Genomic DNA, 19,726 nt, shown 5'->3' with positions numbered 1-19,726 from the left:
AATATGCTATTTATTTTGATTAAAGTTTACACATGCATTTTATATAATAATCTGCATTTATAAACGAGACAGAGTAAAATTAATCTCACATTTCCTTGGTGACTTTCAAGCTCCACTTATTCATTCATATAGTTGATATTAGTGAATATCTAGCAACAGTTACTGTGTTCCATCAAAAACGGGAGGGGTTAGAGCAAGGAATGTACAAATAAATAAGATAAAGTCTCTGCCCTCAAGACATTCAGAGTTAGGAAAAGAAACATGACTAAGTAACAGTTTACTGACTATATATAAAAGCTTTGATATAAAGATTAGCTTCATATTTTACAGAATATTCTTAAACTGTTTGCTGTTCTAGTTGGTATCATTGCTAATTCACTATTAAGAGATTCTCCCAATGGTCCGTGATATAGTAAAGAACTCTACCCCTACAGTCCGTGTTTCACATGGCTTTACTGCCACATAATTATTATAGCAAATTATTTCTTTCCTCTGGGAATCTCATGCTCTTGGTATTGGTGGCATCAGAAATTTTTGTCCTAGCAACTTAGAGCAATACCGCAAGTTCTAGGAAATTGGGTCATCAAACATTTTGCATATAATTAAAAGAAATCTGTCCATCTTGGAGCATAATGTATAAATTTTGTGAACTTTCATTATTTTGGGGGTCCTAAAGCCAATTTTATCTTCCAGTGTACAATTTCTCTGGAAAGTGCTAGATAAATGAGGTTTTTGTTTTTGTTTTTTCAAATATTTTCTTTTTAAAGTTTGGATCTAAGGCAAGATCCCATATAAAGTGCATTTTGTTTTGTTACATAGTATCATTAACAACTCAGATAAATATAAATTCTTTATCCCAAAAATTTGACTTATGAAAAAATACTATTATTCGTGAAATCAAAGGAATATGAATCAAACCTTATAGACTCCTAGTATCTATGCATACAGATAGCTTTCAAAAAATATTCATATTTCAAAAGTAACAAATACATAATAGCCTGCCATATTATAGTAGCAAATATCTAAAGTGCTCAGTTATACACCTTATTTTTCAGAACATTTGCTTATTATGAAGAAGTCTCACTTGTTATCCCGTGGTATTTACATTTCCTGGATGGTCAAACTACTGTTTAAATAAACAGAAAATCATTTATTCACATCTTGATGGCTTTTACTGAAGAAAGCAGCCAAGAAATTTTTGTTTTGATTAATTTGTTTGGATGATATATTTCAGAATTTAGAAATCATATTTTACCCTGTGAGAATCACTGCTGCCATTTGCTAAACATTCGTTTTACCTTTTTATTTAATTTATTCAGTCATTCACATTACAGCCTTTTTTTTTTTTTAAAGATTTTTTATTTATTTATTTGACAGAGGTAGAGACAGCCAGCGAGAGAGGGAACACAAGCAGGGGGAGTGGGAGAGGAAGAAGCAGGCTCATAGCGGAGGAGCCTGACGCGGGGCTCGATCCCGTAACGCCGGGATCACGCCCTGAGCCAAAGGCAGACGCTTAACCGCTGTGCCACCCAGGTGCCCCACATTACAGCCTTCTATATAAAAGTCCATAATACCTGTCCTTTTAGTGTTCACAATATATCACAGGAGAACACAAACGAAATATGCATCTGCGACTGGCGCACAATTTCCTAAGATGGCCAGAGGCAAATAGATTGATAGGATGTTGGACCACATAAGGCCGTAACCCATATTTATATAACACCATAAATGTCTGTCTTTTGAAGAAACAATCGTAACGCCAAACATCTGGACGAAAACTGAATATTTCAGTGACATATCTAGAGGTTTCTAAACATCTGGAATTTGTAGATTTAATACTTTGTTTTCATTTGTATCTGGGTGCTTGAAATACTGTAGACATTATCTAACAAATATTTATTCACATCTTTACCACGTGAAAACATGCGAACAATAATTTTATAAGCACAATTTTCCGATTGAATCACATGCCATGTGATTAAATTTGGTCACGGCAGCTGATCTAGTAAGCCAAGGTAAACAGACCCTAGAAAGACTTACCCACGTAATTCAGTGGCAAAGTCAGCAAGTGAACTGAAGAATGAGAACCAAGAATGCTCCATAAGGTAAGGAAGAAATATGCGGAAAAGAAATACTCTTCCTGCCTGAATAGATTTATATCTGATTAAGAGAAGGAATCCTTCGGCTATTTCCAAGAAGTGCACGAGAGCAACCAGTTGACTGTGCTGTTTCTATAGCCTTGCAACTTGGGGTTGGGAGGTACAGTGTGTGTGTGTAGGAGGATGAAGGTGTTAGGACATATTCCATGACTAAGGCCTGAATTCTTGTTTAGAAGGCTGCTTTTCATGATTATCCTCTAGTTTATCACAATGTTTATGACCAATGAATCATTTTCTCGCCTCTATAATTTTCAGTTTTAAAGCCTCTTTCTTTTTTCTATTTAGAATTCTAGGCTCACCAATGCAGTCATAAAATATTTACTATTTTGCATAATTTTACACAAAGTGAATACACATTAGCTATTGGGAGCAGCAGGCAAATTATATATTCAAAAAAAAACTTTTTTGAGGGAACAGATGAAATTCCCCATAATAAATTGTATGTTATGGGTATTATTACAAGCCAGTAGCACATTTCCCCTTTCCAAAAATGCAATCAAAGTAGTTATTCACATGATGGGCAAAATTCTCAGAGAAGTGATTCCTTTTAATTGACCTTTTAGAAATGTCCCAGTAGTAATAGATACTAACAACAATACCTCTTTCTGTCATAGTTGAGGAAATTCAACTCAAATGGCCTATTTCAATAATATTAATTTATAGTGAAAATTCACTATTCCTAATCCTATTTCTTACACAATTAAAAAATAGGTATACCTTTCAGTTATTTTAAGTGAAACACTGGTTACCTAAGCATAGTAGAAACATATGACTTCAGTCAATTTGTGTGGAAATACCAAAACTAAATTAGGAAACTTTATCCTTTATTGTGTTAAAAAATTCCTGACTAGCAAATCTTTAATGCATAGAATTTGTGTATTCTGAGCCACTACCCGTACTTATTTTGTTCACACCCTTGAAATCAACTAGAATGATGGTCTTTGTTCTCAACGTTTTGCCTAATCTCTGGGATGATATTTAACAAGAGTTAGCAGCATATCACAGTCAGTATATAACATTTTGACTCACAGACTCTTCTAGTCATGATGTAATTAAGTGAAATACACCAAATATAAATATGTGTTTGAAACACAGGAATACACTATTTTTATGAGAACAGTAGAATAAAAGGCAACTCCCTATGGTTCAATCTAATGAAATTAATATTCTGATTATTTCTAGACAGGCTTAGGTTCATTATTATATTTACACTCATCATTTCATTTATTAGATTTAGGGATCACTTCCTTCGACCTCCTTAAGATTATTTTAAGAAAGTGTAATAGTAATATTACTATCATATTCAAATGCACTGACCACAAAAAATAGTCAATAACCTAAATATCTGGAGAAAGTTCAAAAATTAAAAAAAAAACACAATCAACAAAACTGTCCAGGGGGCACCTGGGTGGCTCAGTCAGTTAAGTGTCTGCCTTCAGCTCAGCTCAAGATCCCAGGGTCCGGGGATCGAGCCCCACATTGGGCTCCCTGCTCAGCGGGGAGTCTGCTTCTCCCTCTCCCTGTGTCCCTGCCCCCACTTGGGCTCTTTCTCTCTCTCTCTCACTCGCTCTCTCAAATAAAATAAATAAAATCTTTTAAAAAAAATCTGCCCAGCATTAAAAATGAGAAATGATAAAGAGATTTAAAGATAAAAATTTATTCCAAATTTAACACATGTCTGAGGTTTTCATGTGGAGTGATGAGACTCTAACAACCAATCGGTAGAAAGTCTTTTACAGCCAGATTCTCTACAAATTGTTCTCTTAGGTCTGTATTTATTATTTTAGATGTCATAGACCATATGCATATACTGCTGTATAGACTTATGTAAATAATAGGACATCTCTTTAGAACTGAAGATGTCCAACACAAAACTAGCTCCTCAAAATTTCTAGAAGCTTCTTAGTTTTAGAATTCCTTTAAATGACAAAAAAAAAAAAAATTCCCATGTATGCAAGGACAGTGTGGAAAAGGAATAATCTTTCATAGCAGAAATTTCTTTCTTTAGCATTATACTTTAAAACGGTGATCCCAGGGACAACCTGGGTGGCTCAGTCAGTTAAGCATCTGCCTTCAGCTCAGGTCATGATCCCAGGACCCTGGGATTGAGTCCCGCATAGGGCTCCCTGCTCAGCGGGGAGCCTGCCTCTCCCTCTGCCTACCACTCCCGCTGCTTGTGTTTTCTCTCTGACAAATAAATAAATAAAATCTTAAAAAAAAAAAAAATAAGATGGTGATCCTGTGAGGCAATGCATGTTATGTTTCAGAATGTTATTGTTGATCTACTGGTTAAATATAAATTAATATACTTATTTCCTTATTGAAGAAATCGGGAAATATAATGTGGCAATTCTGAGATTAAAAAGAATTATCCTTATCCTTTTATTATATCAGTTTGATGAATGCTCATAGCAAGAATCTGTACAGCAAATTTTAACAAAATTTCTAAAATAAAAGCTCATTTTATAGGTGTGTGTGTACATATATAGATAGATAAAGCTAGCAACATACAGATATATATCTATAGGTATACATACACATACATTGATATATATGTCTGTGTATATGTATATATGTGTACATACATATGTATATATACATATGTGTATATGTATATATGTATGTATATGATACATATCTGTATATTGCTATCTCTATCCATCAAACTTTTAAAAAATTGATTTGTTATATATTCTCAAGGCTGTTTCAATAGGGTAGGGCCTTATTTTTCTAAGATTTTTTTCTACATTATTGCATGTTTGGATATTTATGTTCATAAATTATTAGAGATCACCTGCTTATTTCTCAGCTTTCTACTTTATGCAGGTAATGTTTCTAAAAATTGACTTAGAACAGGGTTAAATCATTGGACTTTTCTTTATAGATCTTGCTTCATAATTGATTGTCTTGCCTTACTCTTCTTACTTCATCGCCTTTGTTTGGTAGTATGGAAGATAGTTCTGAATCTGCCCTTTAGATTGTACCTCGTCCTGCCTGGGAGGCTCAGTTGATTTAGGCTTAGACTCTTGATTTTGGCTGGGATGGTGATCTCAATGTTGTGGGATCCATCCCTGTGTCAGGCTCCCTGATCAGTGAGATCCATCCCTGCTTCTCTCTCTTCCTCTCCCTCTGCCCCTCCACCAGCTCACACTCTCTCTCTCTCTCAAATAAATAAATCTTTTTTAAAAAGTGAAGATTGTACATTGTCCACATGCATTTCTTAAAACAAACAAACAAACAAACAAAAAAAAAAAAACAGCAGCACTCAGGCAATTCCGCTTTCCATTACAACTGAAGATTCCATCATATTCTACCATCAACTCCTCCACTTTATGCTAACCACCATTTTTCTAGTAGAGGTCAACTCATGTTTAATCTTTTATTTTTATTTTTCTTAAGATTCTATTCATTTATTTGAGAGAAAAAGAGAGTGAGCAGGGGAAGGGGTGGAGGGGGAGAGAGAGGGAGAGAATCTCAAGAACACAGAGTCCTAGGCCAGGAGGGGCTCTAACCCACTACCCTGAGATCACGACCTTTGCCAAAATCAAGAGTCAATGCCCAACAGACTAAGCCACCCAGGAACCCCTCATGTTTAATCTTTTAAAATAGCAGACACACATGATTTAAGCAAAGAAATATCTTATTGTTACTTCAGGTTACTGTTAAATATTACTCTAAAGAAATGAGGACATATTCTAACATCATTGGCTACACAGGTAGTCTTGAATTACCTTAAACAGACAATATGTCTGGTCATGGAGAATAATTTATTAGCTAAATAACTAAAAGTATTCATATGAATTTACAGAAAATAAACTTTCAAAGGACAGGGATTATGTAAATTGATAAGCAAAAGACAAAACCAGTGCTTATTTGGCACATAGAAAATTCTCCTTCATAGTGATCCAAAAAATGGATGCCTATTTTGAAAATACTTGGCATTGAGCCATTTAATGATTTAGGAGTAACAAACAAAGCATAATCCCTCTCATTTCCACTAATGGGATACGATCCAAGTAGGTGGGATTTTCCATTTATCTTGCCAGAGGTATCATGAATTAGGTCTGCTTATTCCAGTAATCCTTGCTAGTTTACAAATCTGCAACATTGCACCTTTGATTAGCTTTGTGAAACGAAAGGATCTCCCATTTTCTATTTTTTGGCAGCTTTAACTGTATAAAAATGTCCATTTTGTCACTCCTGTTATAGTTTCATGCAGCTGCCTTCTCTCTTCTTCCCACTGTGAAATAGTAAAAAATTGGCAGCAGCTTTCTCCAAATGTGTCTAGATGGATGAAAAGGCCAGAATAAGCATGTCAAGTGTAAAAATACATAGGGACAGGAGGGTCTTTAGACTGACTGGCTCTTCAAAATATTCCAAGTGGCTCAGCCAATTGAGGCTTATTAGCTGTTGATCAAGAAGGGGATATAAGAATATATTGTAAAATGGAAGCTCTAAGTTGGAAGCTGGGAGACACTAGAGTGGTAACTTCCACACAACAGCATTATATAATTAAGAATATTTGAAGCTCAACTGTATTCTAGTATCTCCATTCTTATTTTACATAAAATAATTTTCTTTAATACCTATGTGCTAATGTGGAATTACTTTGCAGACTGAGCCTCTTTTTTCTTCTTCTTTTTCTTCTTTTTCTTTTTCTTCTTCTTCTTCTTTGACCAGATGGAGTTCAAAGGGGATTACAGACTTCCCTGACCTGTAAAGGCATTGCATTATGGGAGACACAAGCATTAAGAATCTGACTTCTTCGTAAAATTGCAGAACTATTCTTCAGGTAGGGATTTGAAAATTCAGGTCCTGAGTGATATTTAAGGATTTAATCTTACTTTTTTCCTTAAAGGAAACCTAATCATCATAGCAAATCTGTTTTCTTTATAGTAAGTCTTTATAATGACATGTGCATGGCCTATAATAAAATGTAGCAAGTATGTTGATTAGTGATATAAACAAAGTAGGGGTATGTACAAAAAACATATCAGTTATACACAGGCATATTTCATAGGCAATTATATAAAATTCCTAGATGAAAGTACATCTAAAGACTACTTCTGATTATAAATTAAGTTTTCATTTAGGAGAAAGTTATTTCTGTAAAAAATTCTGTCATAAATTGTTATGGATTATTTAATATTTATTTTTCTCTCTTTACATTATCCACATGAGTTCTGCCTTTGCATTTGAGTCTTGAAAAGCTTTTACAAAGTCAAGAAAAAATATTTAAGGAGATAGAAAATTCTACTAAAGTTAAGGAAAACACTGTACAAAATGGAGTTAGATATAATTCTCAGGTTATTTTAAAGTATGGAAAGATAAATCTTGCAGAATGGAAATGAAAAAAGTACATGTCTATAATTTAGAATATTTTACATCTGGAAATCCTATAAAAGGGGTGTTATTTAAGAATATATAGGGTTAGGATATAGATTACATAGATAAGCAGGTATAGCATTAATGTAAAATCAAAGTAATGGAATTGCTGTGTCACAATTAAAAGAAGATGAATGAAATGGGTTCAGTTTATAACTCTACATTTATAACTTTAAAAGCCCAAGCTTGAGAAAGTAAACTGAAAATATCTCACTGGGACAACAGCTCTGGCATCATGGAGGAATATGCTTTCAGACCTTTAAGAATAGTAAAACTGATGACTGACAGCATACAATATTTTTCTGATAAATTTAGCATAGTAAAATTCATCCCAGAAAACATAAATAAAACCTTCAGATTCTCAATTTAAGATACTGCGTGTACAAAGAAGTCTAAGAATAAAATGAAATCTGGCATAATCAGGAACATTCTCCCATATCACCCTGTCATTCCTCTCCTGTGATATTCAACACTCATCATAATTGTTAGTACTTGTTCAATCTTTGCCTCTTCCATGTTCTAGCAGAAACTTACTAGCTTATTTTAGCAAGATTTTATTTCTAGCATCTAGCACAACAAATATTTGTGTTACAAAATATGCCTTGAATGGCAAAGACATCTCCCCCCTCTGGTTGACAATTGCATTTTATATTTTATGCTAGAAATTCTTTCATATCCATTATGATATATAAACCTGAGTAGAAGCAAGAGAAGGTAGTTTTAATTTCCATTTTGTGCCCTAGGGAGATTGTTACTTGCCTAAGAATACACAATTCCAATTGGAAAATCGAGTCATTTTGTTCAAATTTTTATCATAATAATTCTATTTTTTCTTACTAACACATAGTGGCCCTCTAAAAACTTAATTTTGATTGAGAATTTGCACATGCATGCATCTCCTTTTTGTATTAACTTGCAAAATTAGAAATAAAGATTTATAGGACAAAAAAATCTTCTGCACAATACAAAATTTCAATTCTTTGAAAATCGAATTACATCTCAAGATTTGTTTGTTTGTTTTTCCCCTATGACGCTACAGTTAGATTGTTTCAGTAACTGCCTCCAACAAATGTTGCCTTCCTTCCATGTATCCATTCCTTTAGATGGTCCCCTTCTACACTGACACTGTGCCTGGTCATATGACTTGCTTTAGACAATGAGGCATTAGTAAATATGAGGTAAGGAGAGTCTCTGAAAGTCCTTGTACGTTGGAGTTTTTCTTCTACTTCTGGCAATGCTTCTACTCCCATTTGAAAAGTCCCAGGGAGCTTATTAGAAGAAGATGAAACCACACACAACACAGACAAGCGTCTCAGCTGAGGTTACCGAGACCAACCAGCTCCTCAAACCCACCAGGTGACTACAGCTCTATGAGGGATTTAGGTAAGGCCAGCCATGTAACTCTCCAATTGAGCCCGGTCAAAATCCCTGACCAACAAAATTGTGAGCAAATTGAATGTTGGTTATAGGTTGAAACCACTAAGATTTTTGAATAGTTTGTTACATAGCAAAGGCTAACTGATACAAATCTGAAAAGGGACCTTTAAAAAACAAAGATTAAAATTCTGTGTGTGTGTGTGTGTGTTTATAATTTTGCTTAAAATCGTATATCATTCTTTTCTATCAGTGGCAACTCAGGAAGAAAAAGACATATCCAAAATACCTAAAAAATCCCCAGACCAAATTTATAGAATTTCTTCTAAAAAGAAATTATTCTAAACCAAAAGTAAAACCTCTGCCTTATAATCAGATAATCACAGGTAACCAACCAAAGCTATCCCCAGACTAGCAAGCACAGAAACTTCACTTTTCTCTTGACTAAGAGTGTAGTACTGCATCCCATTATTTCTGTAGCTTGGAAGCAAATCCTAGTTTGTTTCCTTTATGTATTATATAAAACATGATTGCATTTCCTAGAGTTCACTGTCTATGTATAAGGACATTAATGTGTAATGCCTCCCCTCCCTTCTTTTTTTTATCTGCTCCCAGTTTAAAAAAAAAAAAAATGAAAATAAAACAGATAATGTAGATTTTGGATTCTCCTTTCCAGCATGCCAAATGTTGTACACTTATGGAAGGAACTTTGTATGTGAAGTTGAAGGGAAGGAAAATGCTGCGCTTCACAAGTTAGGCACTAGTCATAATATTTAATAAAAATAAACTGCTAATAAATAAAACCACATAAAAGTGTTTCTCAATATATTCTCACTACCCAGAAATATCCTCCCAAAAGCTGAAATTCAGAAATTAACAGAAGAAAAGCAGATGATTTAAGAAATTGGATAAAATAACTTGCTCTCCTAAGATAGTATTCATTTGTCCACACCCTGTTGGTATTTCTTTGGTTCCAATGGGATCCCTGGAGGAGGTGCATACAGTGAAAGAGGAAATGAGACTCTAGCCCTCGGAGTGCCAATCATAACTGCACTGTCCATAAAGATGTTTGGATTTGCCTTTCAGGAATGTTTTTCTAAAGATTAGCAACTGTTAACCATCAGTAGGCTAGATTCTCCCAGGGCAAATCAGAATCCATAAAAAGAATGCGCTGGGAGCACTATCAGAGCAAATAAAATACAAGAAAGGACCTAAAATGTAATTAATTACAAAGCATTTCTTAGGTTTTATCAACTGGGGTCCACAGATCGTTAATAATTTCAAAGTGTTCTCTAAATGAGTCAATGTCAGAATATTAAATTTTTGATCAAAAATAATTGGGAAATATTTACCAATGATCTATGTGCCCTTGCCCCCATCATTTTCCAGCCCCCTTGAACTTAAGTGGCACCACTGATGATTTCCGGACCTTAGAGTATAAATGGAAGTGACATGGGTCATTTCCAGGTGAAAACATTTAAAGGTCAATGCATGAACCTCCAACTCTTTCTTACCTCCTGTGGTTACCAAGGACACCACATGTCGAGATGCCAGAGAGTTAGACTGGGTCCATGAGTGAGTGATCGTTTGTAATGCTGGACTTGTAAAGTTAATATGGGGAGTGAGCAAATAGTGAACTTTTTTGTCATGTCATTGAGGTTTGGGGGTTAATGTGTTACAGTAACACAGCAAACCCTGTCCTGAGCAAGAGGAAACTAACATGGGGCTGCCAGCTGTCTATTATATCAAAATAAGGAGATTTTAAAATACAAGCAAACAAAATTGCTCACTATATGCCATCATTATATACAAGAAATAATATCTTAAGCCAAAATATTTAGGAAGAACACAATTACAGAATAAAGAATGATTCCTTAAACTGAATAAATGTGGTTTCCCTTAAAACACTGCTATCTTATCCTTAATTTTGTCATTTTGCTGGGCCAAAACTTCATCATGGAATGGAACACCTGTCTTCCAAATGGTATGTAAAAACCACAGATCTAGATATTTCAAAAATGGCAAGAGAAGATTCTTGACTCGACGCAATTAAAAATACCATACCACCACAATGTCCAACTTTACCTGTCTTTCAGTGAGATCCAGATTCACTGCTATCTCATATCGCCTCAGTCTGGTCAGATAATTATGATGGGCAAATTCTGCTTCAAGTTCTCTGATTTGCTCTTTGGTAAAAGCTGTCCTTTCCTTCCTGGGTTTGCTATTGACTTCTGACTTGTAATTTCCTTCCTGGGAGTCTGGAAAAAAGAAGAAAAAAAGTAAGAGAGAATTAGATTTACTTCATTCATTCAAATGCATTCAATCACATCATTCATACTAGGAGCATATACTGAGTAATTACTTTTTCAGATACTGTGTTAGACATGGGAAAAATAGCAAAGACAGTAAGACTGATCTCACAACAAGGTAAGATACACATCTTATTTTTTCAATCTGCTCTCACATGACTCACAGCCTAACTGGCAAAGTGTCTGCTACTCTTTCAAAATATGAGCAAAAAATATAAACGCTCTTCATATGATAAAAAGATAAATGAACCATCTCTGGAAAACAATTTTAAATATAAAATTGTATTTAATAAGTTGTTTAAGTTATTAAGTAAATTATATTTAATAATTTGTATACTTGGGATCTAAGTATGATTGAACTTTCTAATTCCTAAAAAAAAAAAAAGTGTTGACTTAGTATATGAATATTTAAGCAATTTGAATGTTTAGCAACTGGACCCCAAAGTCAACTCAAGTTCAGACAAAGCATACAAAAGAGTGTGTGTGTATTTACTAACCTTTTAATTTCTATTCAAGTTCAGTCTCTTTGAGGGCAAGAGAAATGCTATTCTTTTATTTTGTATAATACGTATTCCAACGTGGAATCTATAAATAAAATTGCATTTATATAACTCAAACTATGAAAAGTTTTTAAATGTTTTATCATTATACATGAGATAAACATAGGATGCACAACACTTGGGCGCCTGGGTGGCTGAGTCGGTTAAGCTCCAGACTCTTGATTTCAGCTTAGGTCATGACCTCAGGGTCCTGGGATTGAGCCTGGTGTCAGCCTCCACGCTGAGTGGGGAGTCTGCTTGAGGATTCTCTCTCTCTCCCCCTCTGCCACTCCCCCCACTTGTGTGCACATTCTCTCTCTTTCTCTAAAATAAGTAAATACATCTTAAAAAAAAAAAAAAGATGAACAACACCTAACAAAAGCTATCCAAACATCAGATCTTATAATGCCATTTAGAAGTAATAATAATTTGGAGCACATTGTTCCATCTTTCTTCCTATGCATTTTTTTTTAAAGATTTTATTTATTTATTTGACAGAGATAGAGAGACAGCCAGTGAGAGAGGGAGCACAGGCAGGGGGAGTGGGAGAGGAAGAAGCAGGCTCCCAGAAGAGCATGGAGCCCGATGTGGGGCTCGATCCCAGGACCCTGGGATCACTCCCTGAGCCGAAGGCAGAGGCTTAACGACTGAGCCACCCAGGCACCCCACTGAGCCACCCAGGCACCCCTCCTCCTATGCATTTAAGACAAAATTAACATATAGTATTTCATGTATCCTTATCATATCCCTGAGATGTAGGTTAGAAGACATTCTTAATATACTGAAGAACAAATGTGTGCCTATAATGGAAAAAAATTCCACATAAACCAATAACAGGTAATCATATCAGGTCCAGTAATTCATGTCGAATTTATCTTCAGGGAAATAGCACCATGATCAAGGTAAGTGGTGTGTTTCTGCTCTCTTAACAATTACTTCAATTCTCTATTTTTCAGCATGTGCACACAAACTGTGATGTCTTTAGCAAGTGGGAGTACAATGAAGTCTTCTATGAGCCCAAATGAGAGAAGCAAGATAGGGAAAATGACGGTTAATCAAAGGTTACAAAGTGTGGGCCACCTGGGTGGCTCAGTCGGTTAAGCGTCTGACTCTTGATTCCAGCTCAGGTCGTGACCTCAGGGTTGTGAGATCAAGCCCCACGTTGGCCTCCACACTGGGCATGGAGCCTGCTTGAGACTATCTCTCTTTCTCTTCCTCTGCCTCTCCCCATCTCTTAAAAAAAAGGTTAGGAAGAACGACATTTTAATTTTTTTAAATTGATAAATGTAATATGGTATACTTAGGAAAGACCTTTTTGGGCAACATGTTTCTTCATCCAATGATGCTTAAATACATTAAGTAATACATATAGATATATTAGTATTTAATATATATTAATATATATTTACATATATATTATTATATATGTATATATTATATATATTTACATATATATATATAAATTAGTGTTCTTTTCTGTCTGGCGGGGAAAGTCTAACTGAAGTCAAGAGGGCCTGCATAATGGGAATCTACTAGACAAGGCACTCTAATGTAAACAGTTTCGTGCTCTTACTAGGTCTCCGTTGGCTGGATGTAAAGTTGTGTAGGTCCAGCAGCAGCTACAGAAAGTCTGTATCAACCTTTTGGTACCCTGGCCATTACTTTTCATCTGAGGGATCACGGGAGGATTCACTGCTGCAGCGGCACAGTCGCCAATTCCTCAGATTTCACTGACCGCGTTGCCAGGCCGGTCACTCAGCCCTGTGCTGACTGGCTCCCCACCTTGGCAGAGCAGGCGGGCTTGATTCAGGGCATAAGTGGTTTGTGATACGTCCCACACGGGCTTTCCCGTACACGAAGCCACTAGGACAAGATAAGATCTGTAATAGATGCTGTGTGAGCTCTCAGGCAAACTGTGCTCACACAATGCCAACTTCCCTGACTCAACGTGGAACCTGCCGTCATCACCCACTTATTTTTTTCAGCTACAGATTTGCCAACCTCTACATCTTTACAGCACTTAGCTATTCTGTGTGAGCAAATCTTCTTGATGATTGATTTTTTTTTTTAATTTAATGTTTCCATTGGCTGTCCTGGCAGACTGCAAACTCACTCACAGCCTAGAATACTCAGATAAGTGCCTCTCACAGGATCTATATTCTCATGTGAATCAAAAGTATTTTTGCCAGTTTGGAGCCATGCTCAGTCTGAAATCTGCAGATGATTATTCTTTATATGGGGACAGTACCCTTTTCCTTTCTGTAAAACAACTCTGGAAACTGACAGCAAAGCCAGAGCATTTTTTCTCATGAGCAATTCAATTTGAATGATTCATGTTTAACACAGTCGCTTATATAAGCATGAATGAACAAATTCACATTGAGGAAAGCCTATTACTTTATATTTATTTTTTGAATACTTTAACTTTTTCAGTATTCAAAAGTACTTCGAAATCAATAATACATACACACACAAATACACAAGCGCACAAAACTTGGGCCAATACTTGTAAGAACGGTCACTTGGAGTGGATCTATATACATGCCCATTGTAACCAGAAATATACAACAGGAGGTTTATATATCCAGTGACTGAATTTAAACAAAACTCTGGCTATAATTCAACATTTAAATCCAAAAGCAATTTACTGAATGCCTGAATTCCAAACCAAAGTAGCTCACAGAGTAAAATCCAGCGACTAAAACAATGTGAACCGTGTACACTTACACTTGCCATAATTGCACATGGAAAGATTACACTGCACTTAACTTGACAAAGAGTGGGTGTGTGCCTCCTGAATTCATCACCTAAGAGCGAGAAAGCCAACCCAATCGAGGTAGCACCGTCAATTAACTCTGTATACACTTTCATCTGTGTATCTGTGATTCTGTTGTGGTTTTCACCTATGTTGCTCCCACTTTTTCTTTCCTATTGAAAACATGTTCCTTGGAACTACATTTCTGGACTTGTATTTCCTATAACTTGGATTTTTTTTTCTTTTTTCTTTCCCCAACATGTCCTGAAGCCCATCATTTGCTGACCCTAAGGCCTCCACTGCTATCACCTGACTAGTTTTTCTTTGGTGGAAAACGGGTGGGAGACTTGGACAAGGCTTTTGGCAAATTGCACACCAGCTACCACCTGTTTTCCAGCTGTTTCAACTGAGGCAAAAATCCCCGTTTTCTTCAACCTCCCATATCCTATGCCAAATGGTAGGTGTTGAGGGGGGAGTCTGGAAACTGCCTTACTTTCTTCCCTACAACCACAAACAAAATGTCACCATCTGTACAGTGTATTCTAATGTAAAATATTACAATTGTTGTTTCTCGTCTCAGATACTTTAATGCACATGTGGGTGCACTCTCACACTCCCTCGCCGCTTGGAGGAAATGTTGACTTATGTGTTCAGGTAGAGTTGGCAGTCCCAGTTCCCTAACCTTTTGCTCCCTGGGACTATGTTAATGGAAGAAGTCTGCAATACTTCCGTGGAGGATAAAAATTGCCCTCTGAGGATCATTTCTGTCTAGCATTTAGAACTTCTCCACATGTGACTTTTTATTTCCCCTAGTGCAAGAGGATGCCAAAAGATAATCATGTTTTATTGAAGACAAGTAATGTAAGGGCTTGGTCTGTTCACTAGTGGCATAGAATGCTTTTTAGCAAAAGAGAAATATTAAAGTATGATTGAGTATATTTTTTGGCTACCCTGGGTAAGCTTATTAACTTGTTTAAATGAAGAACATAATTTACCTATGTCTGTAAAATATCAAAATGTAAAGGAATGTCTCTATAGCTTAGACTACAATGAATATTTATTCCTTATTCTGACAGAAGAATGAATACTAAGCCATTGTCTATTTTCGTCCTTTGCAACTTCTCATATCAATGTTTTGTAATCTATTCAAAATGATAGATATTCTTTTATTATTAACAAAGCTGCACAAATAGTTGGCATAGGAAGCTAATAATTATCTTTACGTGGACATAGGATTGTGGAAGGAGGCAGGGAAATTTATGGAATAATCCTACTGACGCTAGTATTTTCACATTTAAGTGGGAAATAGCCTACCTTATGGGAAATTTATCCAACTTGCTTCTCCAGCTTCTTAATGAGTAAGAATTTCAGCCTCTCCAGACTTGTTGTTGTTGTGTTTTTTTTTTTTTTCCCAGAATAAACAACCTTCCCCCAGGGGTTCTTAAATCCTCTTGCTGATCCACGATCCACGATCCACTCTCCAGATTTGAGAACCATAGCCATAGTGAGCTACTATTACTAATGAATAAGTCCATTATATATTGAGATGTTACAGGAAAAATGGGATTGAAACCCACTATACTCAATCTAGAATAGGAATTAGTGCTGAAAACATCCACTATTTCTTACACCTTTGATGTGAAAAACATATAGCTATAATAATAGTTTCTCTTTACTAGCAAAGAGAAAGCAAACACAAATTTCAAAGACCATTTTTTAGTTTAGTAATAGTAACAGTAATGGTAATAGTCATGTTCAACATGCAAAAATCATTCTACGGAGCTTCCTTGCTCATTGCCTCTTTGATTATTAGTCAATAATTCATTTCAATTCCCTACTTTTTCTGCCCATCAATATATGAATCCATTTTTACCTTACAGCCTCTTCTTAGTGGAGTCCCTTTGTTTTTAAAGAATGACACATTAACAATTGATTTTAATTTCATTACCTTGCCTTTCTTGTTGTTTATTTACTACGTAGTTCTTTCTGATAGTGAGAGGATGTCAACCTAATAGTTCTTCCTTTGTGCCAAAATTACAAAGTAAAATACACAAAGAGCTAACATATTTTGATGAAATTAATATTGTGCAATTCCAAATATATTTAATAAAACAGTATTTTTGTTAAAAATTTAAAAAGAGGCAAAGACGCACAAAATGGGAATACAATGCAACTTACTTGAGTCAAATTTAGCAGAGTTTTAGTTCTCATTACCAAGTTCAAAGTATTTAACCAAAAACAAAACCAGCATATGTTTTCTGGGTAAATGTAAACTTCTTCAATCTTTCTACATACTTCTAGGATTAGAAACTGTTACAGATGCCCAGAATTGACTCTTTGCCTCTTGCTATATCACAGAGAGAAAACATAAGCTACAGAAATATCATGACCATCTGTCTATCAAAAGAAGACACACTACATGTTTGAATTGTACCCGCTAGCCAAGGACTTCACAACAATTACCATTTGCACCTCCAATGGAACCCCTTGTGAAGAGCTTTTGACATACAGCATTCCATTCCATTTTCCTGATCCTATTAGCTTAAAGAATGTACCCTTCCTCTGAGATCTCATCAAATGATCTTTGTTTCCTTCTTCCAATGCTTACCACATTCACTATACAGATCCTTTGTTTCCTCAACAAGGATATAAATGTTTGATGCATACTTCTGTTCTCATCTATTCAGTAGTTGGGGGCAAATATAAAGATAATACTGGCATTCACGTTTACATCCCAATATATGCAGAAGCAATAGACAAGGGCATGAAAAGGATGCAAACTTCCATAGGCAAACCCCCCTCCCATTCGCCTCCTATTCAGCTCTTATGTCAGGAAATGGCTTGGAGTTACATGGTGTTACTGTATCCTTGAGAGTATAAGGAGGGAAAGAAACTCTTTTCAGAAATTAGGGACAATAAGTAACTTGACAGTGCCAGAAGAATTGAGACATTTCTAATGTACAGCTGTCAAAAGGGAAAAAAGGATTTTTATCTCTTATGACTTCGGAAAACACCATACAGTTTTTGCAGTGAAGCACCCAAAAATTCAGCATCGGTTCTGCTAGCAGCTTGGTAAATTCCTTGGACATGCAACAGGAGAACTTCCATAAAGGTTTTTTCTTTTGTTTTGTTTTTATTCTGGAAGACAAGTCTGCATCTTCTAAGACTGTGAGGGCTTGCATTCATACCGTGGTTCTGAGCCTTTTTTGTCAAGACAGTCACCATAGTGACTCTAACATATTTTTTATAGTAGTAACTCTTTTTTTTTAAGCGATAACTCTTATAATAAATTATTGAGCTTGTTATTCATCTCCATGTCTACTTTACTTCTCTGAACTCTAGATTCCAGTTAATTTAAAATTTAAAAACGTGCCTTATTCATCTTCATATTTCCAATATTAAGCACCTAGTTCTGAACCTCTGTTGGAATTTTGATTTTCATGCTCTGGTTGTGGATTAGGATTCCAGTGATAATCCTAAGGGGTTCTGTTCTGTTATCAAAATTTAAATAACCTTCAGCTTAAAAAAAGAGAAAGCATCACAGCAATATTGCTTTATATTAACTTTTCAAAGCACTTACACACATCAATTAATAACAGATGGGGACAAGGAACATTACTTACATTTTATATCTATAATGATATCTGTAAACATGTTCAGGTAGAAAAGCACCAAATCAGTGTCACTACTATAAAATTTAAAACTGAGGAGACTGGGGGCTCTGGGCGCCTCAGTCAGTTAAGTATCTGACTCTTGATTTCAGCTCAGGTCATGATCTCAGGGTCCTGACATGGACGCCCGCATAGGGCTCTGATGCTGGGCGGAGCTTACTTAAGATTTTCTCTCTCTCTCTCTCTCTCTCTCTCTCCCCTCCACCCCTCCCCCCTCCCCCCACACCCCCACTGTTTGCTGTTTGCACAGGTGCATGCATGCTCTCTTTCTGAAGTAAATAAATAAAATCTTCTAAAAAATGAGGAGACTAAATATTATACAAGTGAAGGAATAGACGGCACACAGATTGTAATTGCCACCCTTAGCACTATTGATTGATATGCTGGACTGGATAATTCTTGTTACATTTATAGTCCATGAAATATGAACATATTCAAGACAAAATGGTGGTGATGGCTGGCCGGGGCATCGTAGGATATTTAGGAGCATTCAGGTTTGTACTCACTAGATACCTGTAGCAACCGTCAAACCCACTTTAGCATTGCCAAATACTATATAGGACTCCAGTTCGATTTAAAATCCAGAGACATAACAACAACAAAAGTCAAGAAAAAGAATAAATACTTTTAGTATAAGTATATCCCAAATATATCATGGAACATACTTATATTAAAACCAACAAAAGTTGATCAGAAATTCAAATTGAAGTGGGCATGATGTATTTATATTGGCTAAATCCTGGCAATCCTGTCCCAGTTATGGCATTCAAAAATGTTTCCAAATATTGCCAAATTCTCCTAAGGGGAAAATCTCTCCCAGTTGAGCCCCACTGCACACAGGTAATACTTGAGACAAGACATCAGTAACACTAAGTTACACAACTCTCTCTAGGAGTGACCAGACTGGTCGAGAAGTCAAGGTGAATTTCTTATGTGTAAGTAATATCCTCTTTACACTATGGACAATACTTGTCTGATGATAAAAATTGCTCAAAAAGTGTTTTTGTCAATGCTAATTTATCCAAATATATAACTGCAGAATAAGTGTCTCTAACAACTTCAGAGAATTATCCAGACAAAACAGCAAAATGGTGCATATGTAATCGTTAAAGAAATTTTTTTTGCCATTTCCCTAAGCTATCCTTTCAGAGATGTGGTAAGTGTCAATAGATTTCAGAAGAGAGCATTATGTTTCTATAATACACCAAAGCACATTAGAGTTAATACTAATTTAATTTTTCTATTAAATCTATTATTTAATTAATAAATCCGGAACATCTTGACTGAATATGCATGAATTTTAGAATCTGGACAGTCCTTACAAATCATCTATTTGTAAACCTGCTTTATTTATAGATGAGAAAAATAAGACTCAGAGTGACTGAGGGGCTCACTGAAGGTCCCATACTGTCATACAATTTTCTGGCCTCCAGTGTCAGTTATAGAAACAGACATAAATGCATTGTCAGAACTCCCTAAATATCCTTTACATCTTGCATGGCCTTTTCATAAGAACAAAGATTTGAGAAACACC

General features: G+C 35.7%; 1 protein-coding gene across 1 annotated transcript in view; it reads right to left on the bottom strand.

Annotated features, from left to right (window-relative positions):
- MEOX2 (mesenchyme homeobox 2) overlaps nt 1-19,726 on the bottom strand; it is a 64,708-nt gene that overhangs the window by 5,869 nt on the left and 39,113 nt on the right. The window contains exon 2 of the mRNA XM_008686357.2: nt 11,004-11,176. Within this exon, the coding sequence (XP_008684579.1) occupies nt 11,004-11,176 (173 nt within the window). The remainder of the gene's footprint in view (nt 1-11,003; nt 11,177-19,726) is intronic.

This window comes from Ursus maritimus, unplaced genomic scaffold (assembly GCF_017311325.1).
Source record: "Ursus maritimus isolate PB19 unplaced genomic scaffold, ASM1731132v1 scaffold_3, whole genome shotgun sequence".
Lineage (NCBI taxonomy): Eukaryota > Metazoa > Chordata > Mammalia > Carnivora > Ursidae > Ursus > Ursus maritimus.
The sequence above is the reverse complement of the archived record's forward strand: the minus strand, read 5'-3'. Positions and strand labels throughout refer to the sequence as shown.